This window comes from Strongylocentrotus purpuratus, unplaced genomic scaffold, assembly GCF_000002235.5.
Source record: "Strongylocentrotus purpuratus isolate Spur 01 unplaced genomic scaffold, Spur_5.0 spur5_scaffold_9, whole genome shotgun sequence".
In the NCBI taxonomy this organism is placed as follows: Eukaryota; Metazoa; Echinodermata; class Echinoidea; order Camarodonta; family Strongylocentrotidae; genus Strongylocentrotus; species Strongylocentrotus purpuratus.
This window is the reverse complement of record NW_022145615.1, coordinates 419265-429796: the sequence shown is the minus strand read 5'-3', so window position 1 is coordinate 429796 and position 10532 is coordinate 419265. Positions and strand designations below refer to the sequence as shown.

Here is a 10532-nt window from a genome sequence, read left to right as displayed (position 1 = left end):
GCGCCCTCTGCTGCTCATCCACTGTATATGTAAGCACATACAGTTTAACGTGCATCGACTTTCATCATGGCAGCGCTCATGAAACCCACGTTTCTCAACAAATTATCCACTTTAATGGCAACAATTTCAAGAACAAATCAACTACGATGTAGCTGTAACATGAGGACATCAATTTTACTTCAATGTGAGTATAGATATATTGATGGAAAGATGTGACGTGATGCTATTATTTCCTCAGCTCGGCTTAGCAGCCATCACCATGTCGACTCTCACTCGGTCGCCCAGGCCTGGCGGCGTAGCCATTGGGTGACGTGAGGCGAGGGGACCTACTCCTGTTGTGAAGCAGCAAATTGAGGAATTTGAGCTAGGCCTACGTGCTAGTTTTTCAATTACACGATTCATCAAATTCAGTGTTTTAGACGATTTATTAAAAGTAGCTGTGGCTGCTGTGCGAACACTTCAGACCTAACTTTATTTTCAGCATTGCAAAGGTGAAACTTTTGAGTTTGATTGGATAATTTGATCAAAATTCAATTCTCGGAAACATTGTAAGTAATGATTATTATCAATACACAGTTACAACAGTGCGCATTCGTACAACGCAGCGCGCAGGCAGTGATGTCATCATAATTTGCATGGGCGCAATCTTAATTTAGGCATAAACCACTGACCTCTAAAGGTCATTTGGTTTGTTTACTCGTAAATTAAAATTATAAAATGGCGCCCATAACCGTAAACTGGTGTATTACAAAACGCTTAAATACAGCCCCGGCATACACAGCACCTAGTAAAGAGCTCTCTGAACATTGCTGAGATGTGTGACATCACAGGTTGGGCGCGATTTGCACTTACGGTGCGATTTACAGTACAATGAATGTTATTGTCAAAACAATGTCGGTTCCAGCTAAAATGCAAAGACACTTAATTTTTGTGTTGCCAATTTGATACTCACTTTACGGTAAAAGTGATTAGTGTCAAAAGGTGCATTGGCAATAAAGAGAATTTGAATTCATCTTTTATCATATTGAATTTCGATTGCATACAGCTAAAAGAACGCTCCTGTCTGATGCCTACCATGGTGACAATATTTGGATGAACAGAGAGAGGATTGTCGTTGATATGGGTAAGATGAAACATTTTAAATCACTTTGTAAACTGATTCATATAAATCTTGCAGTTTGATTAATTTGTACATTGCATTTGCTTTACATCTATGTGAGAACAAAATAGTCATCTTTGGTGAATAATTATGGGGGATGAGAATAAACACTTGAATACTTGCCTCATTTGCCTTCAGATTGAAAAGAAAAAAGTAGGGATTTGAGCTTGGCCGAATTTCTGTAGAAAGCCCCATGGATGTAAGCACTAAGAAACATAATATAATTTATGTAAAAATACCAAGAGGAGACATTTTTCCCTGGCCAGGGTACAAACAAGGGTATTGAATGTGTCAAAATGTATACTATCAACAAGAAAGTGTTTTGGTTCTCCAGAGCCAACTCCTGAGATGTCTTTCATCTTACCTTATTTGGACTATTAGCAAAGAAATTCCTGCTGAGAAACTGGTATAAAACAGTGTTTCCATCTCACCATAAAATATCATTGTAAATCAGGATCAGTGATAATAATACATAGTACATTAAGAACCTCAATTTATATGAACTTTGATTTTGATTTGTTACAGATGAAATGAAGATCAACCTAGACAGAGCATTCTATGATCTGAAAGAACCAGTCATGTCTGTGGAATTACACAAGGTACTTTTTTTTAACACAGGTTTTGCACTGTTGATAGCTCATAGCTTGGCCTGTTTATATGCTGGTAGGTTTGAGATCATTCTCTTGCAATGTGTGAAATCTGCCCTAATAATTATTCCAGACCTTGGTTCAAACAAATATCTTTCTTTGTCTGTCTGTTTGTTTTTATTGGATTTTCTCCTGATGAGGTAAATGTACAAAAGATTTTGTGTAGTTGATTCCTTTATCTGCCAATACCAATTAGAGTAGGAAAAAAATTGGTAAAAATCAGATTAATAATCGCACCTCCTCTAATTTACATTTTCACATTGGATTTCCTTTTTATATGATAATGTGTGTCTGTCAATGTGAAGTTGAGAACTAAATCTGCTGTTTCTCTTTTTTTCTACCCCAGTTTATTGACAATGTTTATGATAAGGAAGAACTGGATGTAGCTGAAGGTTACTTGAATAGGTGAGTTAAAAACAAATTCCTGATACATTTTTTACAGCGGGTACCTATTTTGGTGCCATATTTGTCTAGTAGCATTTTTGAGAGCATCCTAAGTTTCAATAATTAACCCCTCCCCCAAAAAAATTACAAATATAATAAATAAAATAAAAAATGAAAATAACAAAGAAGAGGTAGTCATGGACAGTGTATGAGAGTTAGTAGGAGACAAATAAATCTGATAAAAAAATTGCATGTCATTGAAATAAATGTCTTAAAGGTAGCTGTGATATCCGTTGGAAACAAAACACTTACACTGTTAAAATGTTCTATATCTCTGTGACAGATGCCAAAGGATTTTGGCAATTATTAATTGAGCTAGTTGTCCAGTGTTTTGAGCAATAGAACACATAGTTTCACTGCATGTCACACTCTTTAACTTTCTTGATCTAAATCACTCATTTATTCAAAATGCTTTACGCCCACTTTAGCCAATTTCTCTCAAACTGTATCGCCCAAACTAAAGATTAACTTTCTGTTCAGAAGAAATATATATTTGAGTTTTGAGTTGAGGAGTAATCTAGCTATGCAGGATAAGACTTAGTACATGTATGCCACTCCAAACGTATTACCATTGGGTTTTGAAGTATATCAATCTGATGATCTCCCCCTCTCTCTTTCCTGCTCACTTTCAAACAGTTACAGACATTCACCTGTAGCCCATCATTTAAGACCATCAACCGTACATTCATGGCTGAGGCTATGCATAGAATTAGGCCACCACAAACAAGCTCTCAAGGTCCTGCAAAATAAGGTTAGTATCTGCAATGAATACTGCATGTTAGCAATGTGTTCTTTATAAATGCACCTCTTTCCTCATCTGAGTCTGTTGAAGTTAAAAATATTCTTGCCTAAAATTTCAAAAATGGTATATTATTGTGCAATAGATAAAATGATGTACCATGTTGATTAGATTTAGAGTTTTCCTGTGGAATTTATTTTTAATTTCATTAAATTATTTATTTTTGTTGAGATTGAGAATTGTATCATGGGCAAGATGATATATTTTCATCTTAATGTAGCTGCGTTTATATGTCTTTCCTTTGCAGAGGGACTACGGACTGTTCCCTGAGAACTTCACATATAATCTTCTTCTGGATACATTCTTAAAAGCAGATGATATCAAAGGTAAGACCCTCAGAACAAACATTATTTATTGTTAGAAAAATGTATAGGTTTTTGTGTTTAAAGGTACTATGTCCCTTTTGCAGCCAACCTCAAATTCTGTAGAACTTTGCAGGAATTATGAATATGTCATGTATGTCCTATCTGTGAAATTTAAACATTAGCAGTGTCCTCATATTCAAATTATGCAAGGAAACCCGTTTACTTGCTAGACTTCACTGTCAGACACTATTGAGTGACTGACTGGCTTTTTTTCTTCTTTGGTAATAACATACATGAAAAGAGTTGTAAAGGGTACATGAGCATTTGTCTACATCAATAACCCACTTCTTGTGATGGCCAAGATTAAACTGATTGAATCTTTGAGCAGCATAAAACGTATGACCATTCGGTACAATTGTCTGAAAATCAAGACTATTACTTTTGGGCTCTATAGCCCTAGAGTCGATTTGACAACTAATAGTCGTTATTTTCCCACTTGATGACATTTTCGAGCCCCACCTGTTTTAGGGAAGTTCTAAATTAGTATTATCTTTCAAATGCAGTTGGAATTTAACTTTTTCATATGCCTCCGTTACGAAGTATCCGGAGGCATTATGTTTTCGGGTTGTCCGTCCGTCCGTCCGTCCGTACGTCCGTCCGTCCGTACGTCCGTCCGTACGTACGTACGTCCGTACGTACGTACGTCCCGTTCTCGTGATCGCGTTATCTGAAGAACTGGTTGATGGATTCCTGCCAAACTTTGGTCATGTATGTATCTTGTAGAGCCGATGAACTGATTAGATTTTGGGGTCACGAGGTCAAAGGTCAAAGGTCACAGGGCTCATTATGTATGCAAAACGAGCTCGTGATCGCGTTATCTGAAGAACCGATTGATTGATTGCTGCCAAACTTAGGTCATGTATGTTACTTGCAAAGCCGAAAAACTGATTGGATTTTGAGGTCACGAGGTCAAAGGTCAAAGGCCACAGGGCTCATTATGTATGCAAAACGAGCTTGTGATCGCGTTATCTGAAGAACCGATTGATGGATTGCTGCCAAACTTAGGTCATGTATGTTACTTGCAGAGCCGATGAACTGATTAGATGTAGGGGTCACAAGGTCAAAGGTCAAAGGCCACAGGGCACATTATGTATGCAAAAACAGCTCGTCATCGCGTTATCTCAAGAACCGATTGATGGATTCCTGCCAACTTAGGTCATGTATGTTTCTTGCAGAGCCAATGAACTGAGTAGATTCTTGGTTCATAAGGTCAAAGGTCATGGGCTCATTATGTATGCAAAAATAGCTTGTAATCACAATATTCTGAGAACCTGTTAATGGATTACAATTGAACTTGAATTCAAAAAATTTCTTCTGTTTTGGTTTGTAAAATTGCTCTATGACGGAGGCATCATTTTCGACTGCGCGCAGTCGAAGTTCCATCTAGTTTTGGCCTGCAAATGGGACATAGTACCTTTAAGTGGTTAAAAATGGGATAACTTGAAAATGACCAATCTTTCTACCAATTTAGAAGTGTGTGTCACAGATCAGTTCTTTAGTCCAAATCTGATTACATGTCATGTGTAGTATGTTGTACCACAATTTGATATAAATCTATGTTTGACTCTTTTCTCTGTAACAGGTGCTTGTGATGTTGCTATAGTAATGATGAAAGAAGAGACATTAGAGGACTGTCCTCTATCTCAGCTCCTATCACTAAACGCCTGTCATCAATACTTCAAGATGGGAGATATTCCTGAGGCAAGTGTTCATCAAATGTTATCATATTGGATATAAAACATCAAAATCAATGCTCTATTTGTTACATTAATGTCTTTAAGAGAGGCTTATTAAAATCTGATGTTTTTTTCATACAGGAGGCATATCTTATCTCATCTAAGATAATCCTTAATAGAAAACAAATCAACTTTTAGACTTCACTTATTCAGATCTAAAATACAAAGCTATGATGCCAATGATTGTGATGACATTAATGATATGAAAGCAAAGTTAAATGGTATATAATGGAATAGGAATGATATGATTCATGTATGTTATTGTAGAGTAAGCCAACAGGGAGATGTATTGGTGCTTGCACATGCAACATATTATGGAGTGAGTTATAAAGCTTAATAATTTTGTTTAACATAATCAGACAACCATTAAGTCCGGCCCTTTCTTTAAAGTTGCTCAAGCTTGGGTATGTAGAGGGCAGCACATGGACATACGCACTGGAGCGTAATAGACCAGTTCACGGTTAGCACCTTATCTGCAATGACCCCGAATATCCACAGATCTTCTAAACATGAAGAGGTCCCACTCTGTACATTTTGAAATAATCACCCCTACAGCGATGGAGGTGCTTTTTAAATAGCCTTTGTTCCCCCTTTTCAAAGAATACTTCCACCTTTGTACCATGGAGTGCATTGAATGTGCATGAATGAATAATGTTACATAACTTTCATGAGCACGTATCCAGTATTTCGTCTCCATGTATTTCAAAATTTGTTCTGCAATGACCTTTATCTGCTCATGCTCAGACTGCAACCGTGAACTGGCTTATACCCATTGACTCAGTGTTATGTAGTGATCGGGAGTGATCACCAAGTTGCCTACTTCATGAACGACTATATACCCATGCATGAACATCTTTGATATGAATACGCTGCCTTTGTTGCATGTACAGGATGAGAGATGGGACATTGGTATGACCCTAGCCGATGCTAGTCGTAGAGTGGACGGCATCCTAGCACTCAGCTACCATGCTATAGGTTATGCTATGACCGGGGATATGAACAAGGCCATTGGAGTACTCCAGACTGTGTCTCAGGATGATGGATCCAAGATTGCACAAGAAGCAGTGAGTAGGATGGAATCATCATTTGTTCATTGTGTATTGTCCATATATAGAGATTTGTCTTGTTTGCTCCACTACAAAAGGAAAACATATATACATAATTTTTTAAAAATGACAAAGAGATACATAATGATGGATAATATACGTAGGTATGTACATTAACAATTTTTGTAAAAAAGCGGAGAATAGGTGATCGAATTTACAAGTTCTTATATTAAAGCCCTCAATACCCTTCTGTGATAGTATTGATGCAATGATTTATCCCTCACTACAGGCTACCCTCAAATGAAAGCAGAACTTTTATCTTTAATTTCTTATAGATAAATGAAAAAATATTGATGTAAACATATAAACATCTAACTTTAATTTATTTGATCCAAAGTAAGGTTATTAGGTTTTTATCTTGAATGTTTGTGTATTGTAAGGAAAGCTGTATTGAAATGTTATTATGTGCAATTTGGTTGTTTTTATTGTGTAATGTTATTACTATTTTGAAAAGTAGAAATAAAACTTGAATTCCAGGCTTCCTGGGAGTAATTTCAGTTTGTAAAGAAATTTCAGCTTGCACCCAAAAAATAAAGATTGCGTGCTCGATCTTATGATTAAAAACAAGTCAGAAAATGTCTTGAAACCTTAAAACTTGATACCTCATGACGACTTTTATCTGAAAACTTTAAGTTTTACTTAAGGAACTCTGTGGTTCAGGGAATAATGTTTTCAAATGACATTGCTTTAAAATTATTGTTTATTGATGATATTACCTGTATCTTGTTGCACCACAGCTTGACCATATAGCCACAATCCTTCAAAGGATGGAGGATCAGAATACAGAACTCTTGAATTTATATGAGGTAAGGTGTCTGTACCCCCAATGATTAATGCTAGAGTATTTTCTCAGTCGTCTACCCTGAAAACATATTACCTGTAACACAGTAGTAAGGAAAAGAGCTCAAAGGGCAAAGAGCATTTTTAATGGATATACAACTATTTTCCTGCAGTACATTGACGTTGTGAGCATAATAAAAGATTGCCATGAATATGTGATCTTGTATTATAAAACACACACTAGTACATGTAAGTCATAATAAGTAGTGGAAGAGATCTAACTCGATTTATGTAGGTTATTACACATAAAGAGATTAAGATTCAGATACCTTTAAGACATAACCACCCCCCCGGCAGTTTTATTGCAGAGTTCTTTCTTTATACATGATGAAGTAGAGGTGTCTTTGTCGAGTGGATATGTTTTGATGTAGCCTTTTGCCTACTGAAACTCCTTGGGTCCATACAGGAATGAGAGAATTCAGTATTCAGTCGATTTAAATGCAAGTTATTTGAGGTGTTATCTCCAATGTGTCAATAATCCATTCATATTCTTTCCATTGATTTCAGACCACCACCGAGACACTCGCCACCCAAGGCAAAGTGACAGGAGACACTCTAGACTTGCTCCTGGAGTCAGAGATCTCCACCCGGCTCCCTGACCTGGAGCGTAAGGATGCTGAAGGGTACACCTCCATCCTGGAGACATGGCATGGAGAGCACATGGAGGCCCTGGAGATGCAGAGGATAGCTGAGCTGGATGTAGAGAGGGAGGCCAAGGAGAAACGTCTGGATGAACTCCTGAGGGCTACAGGAGGCATCAAGTACTGGGCTGAGAAGATAGACGAAGCCAAGCAAAGGAAAGCAGCCAGTGAAGTTGAGATTGAGCATAGGTAGCACACTAAATTGACAAGTGCCACTGGACTAGCATGGAATGAAGAACTGTTATCTTGCATGTGGCAGTCAATATGCAATGAATGATGTATATTCCGTGATAGATAAATAGACGTTTATGGAAGAAAGAGACCGAACTGAGACATTTGGTTGGAGGAGATGGAGTATCTCTCCAATCCTGAGGTACACTGTGATGCATCTACAATGTATCCCTTAAAGGCCCACTGTACTACTTGTAGCTACTTGCTCCCTCTATATAGAAAACAATGCCTAATCGGTGACCATCACACCCCCATGATCCTCTTTTTCTTATGTTAATTGAGAGCTGAGTTGATGAGATAGCCACCTGTCAGTGACCTTCCTGGGTGGTTTAATCCCTTCTAGCCAAACTAGTACAGATGACCTTTAAAGCTAGTTCACATGTGATGCAGATAGCCTCAAATAACTACTGCTGCTGTCCCATATGGGACTGATAAGAAGAAGAATAATGGAGCTGTGTTCAACAAAGGCCCCTATGCATACTTACTAGACTGTATGTTATAAGATTCAGAAATGTGATGTGCACTAGTCTCAAGTAATTCTGTTTTTCCTCATTTTATTTTTCATAGATGTTTGACTGTATCATATGTGAGCAAGGTTTTATTAAAAAAGATTGTGATTTATGCAACAATGTATGCAACAGTTATCTCGAAGGATATACCAGGGCTCAACACTAACGATAGTCTGAATGACCCTAGAAGTTTTACTTCAAAGCCCCAGAGTTCTAAATGTAAACATTTAAACAAGGATCTGGTGAATACAGAAATAAGAATTTTCTTTTTATACCCCAAAAATTAAAACAAAAAATGAGAACCCTCTGACTAAGTTTGGAATGCCAACTAGATGAGAATGGCCAAACTTAAGATATTACAGGTTTGTGATTGGTTTGAGTAAATGAATAATTTCAATAACAATAATTAGTTGTGTTACCTATTGTGTTTTTGCAGTCTTTAAATAAGACAGTTGATAAATCATTTCTGAAAAAATTGATACAGATCACCACAGAATTGGTCAAATAAATAGAGGTACTCAATTGTAATTTTACTCACCACCCAACGTATGAAAGATTCATTTTTAAAAGATTACCTTGGAGAGTTATCTGTCATTTTTCTGCAGCCAAGTTTACACAATCCCCTTTTCTTGTGTCACTCTTTCTTTCTGTATATCTGTTTTCAAATGTGCATAAAGACAAGTCAGTTCTATTATATGCTTTTCACACTGGCAATATTTTCCTTAACCCCGTACTATAGGTGGGGTTAAGGGGGGGTCTTAACCCCACCTATAGTACGGGGTTAAGCCTATTCCACTTTCTGTTCAGACTGGTTTTTACCAAAGTGGACTAAAGTTGGCTAACCCCACCTATAGTACGGGGTTAACTAACCCTGCAAAATAGCAGGGCTAACTCCGCAATTGTGGTGCTAACTCCTGCTAACCCCGCAATTGCGGTGCTAAGCAAATGATTGAGAACAGAAACGAAAAATAGTCCGGTACTACGCAATGGAGCGTATCGCAGCTGGCCAGATGCGAAGTATGTCCTATCATAACATACACGATATCCGGGGTTAACGAAATGCAGTGAGAACAGCAGGAATTTTCTTATTCCGGAATAGGCGCTAGTACGGGACTAAAAACAGCGAGTGTGAAAAGCCAAAAAAATAGTCCGGGGTTAAGGATAGTACGGGGCTAAGCAAAGTACGGGGTTAAGCAAAACCAGTGTGAAAAGAGTATTAGAGAGGAAAAATAGATTAGTGAATGATGAAGAGAGAAGAAGAGAGAGAGAGAAAGAGAGAGAGAGAGAGAGAGAGAGAGAGAGAGAGACAAAGACAGAGACAGAAAGAGAGAGAACGTTGCAAGAAAAAGGGATATAGAGAGAGGAAGATAGATGAGATAGAAAAGAAGTGGAGAGGATGTGAACACATTAGAAAACAGATATACAGAAAGAAAGAGAGAAAAGAGGGAATTAAAGTAATGTTATAGATTGTGGGGACTGACTCTTCTAAATTGAAAACATGATTTGTTTAATGGTGTGGTTTTAATTCTACATTCTCCCCCTCTCTCTCTCTCTCTCTCTCTCTCTTTCTCTTTCCCTTCTTTTGTACATATTATGCTCTTGCATCATGTTATCTGAGAAGACATGATGTGGATCATTCAATAAATCGAGTTGAATTAAATTGTTGATGAATGTGCATGTGTTTGTGGCTTTCTCTGAAGGTTGGAGGAAATGTGTGTATTACAAATTTCATCAAACTTAGGGCATCTAAAGTAAACTGATTTTTAAAAAAAATGCAGTGTGAGGTATCGCACTTTCATCAACATAGCCTGATGCACTCATGGTAAAGTGCAACGTGCTGTACTTTAAAGAGAAATTTGAGTTCTGGTTTTATTTGCGAAAAATGTTTTATGAGCTTTCTTTTTTTTATTTTAATGTTAGTGTGGAAAAATATAATCAAAGAAATGAACCCCTGATAAGGTAAAATATTTAGAAATACGAAAAAAAAACAATAATTTAAACGTTAAGACCAAACGTTCATGTGTTTAGTCTCACATACACTGTGTGTCATTCATG

At 37.2% G+C, this 10532-nt stretch overlaps 1 protein-coding gene across 1 annotated transcript; it reads left to right on the top strand.

Moving 5' to 3' along the window:
• Window positions 1-16: 16 nt before the first annotated feature.
• Window positions 17-9048, top strand: LOC594583 (28S ribosomal protein S27, mitochondrial). Its single transcript, XM_030976934.1, has 10 exons — window positions 17-184; window positions 1046-1123; window positions 1685-1758; window positions 2153-2211; window positions 2887-3001; window positions 3297-3375; window positions 4997-5115; window positions 6041-6214; window positions 6994-7062; window positions 7604-9048. Exons 1-10 carry the CDS (start codon window positions 67-69, stop codon window positions 7928-7930), a joined length of 1212 nt encoding a protein of 403 aa, XP_030832794.1. The 5' UTR covers window positions 17-66; the 3' UTR covers window positions 7931-9048.
• Window positions 9049-10532: the final 1484 nt, after the last annotated feature.

What these genes read in the sequence shown, in the direction of transcription:
- LOC594583 (XM_030976934.1), top strand. Translation starts at nt 67, where the DNA reads ATGGCAGCGCTCATGAAACCCACGTTTCTCAACAAATTATCCACTTTA. An exon ending in GCTGAAGGTTACTTGAATAG is followed by an intron (nt 2,212 to 2,886) that starts GTGAGTTAAAAA and finishes ACTTTCAAACAG; the next exon opens with TTACAGACATTCACCTGTAG. An exon ending in TCAAGGTCCTGCAAAATAAG is followed by an intron (nt 3,002 to 3,296) that starts GTTAGTATCTGC and finishes TTTCCTTTGCAG; the next exon opens with AGGGACTACGGACTGTTCCC.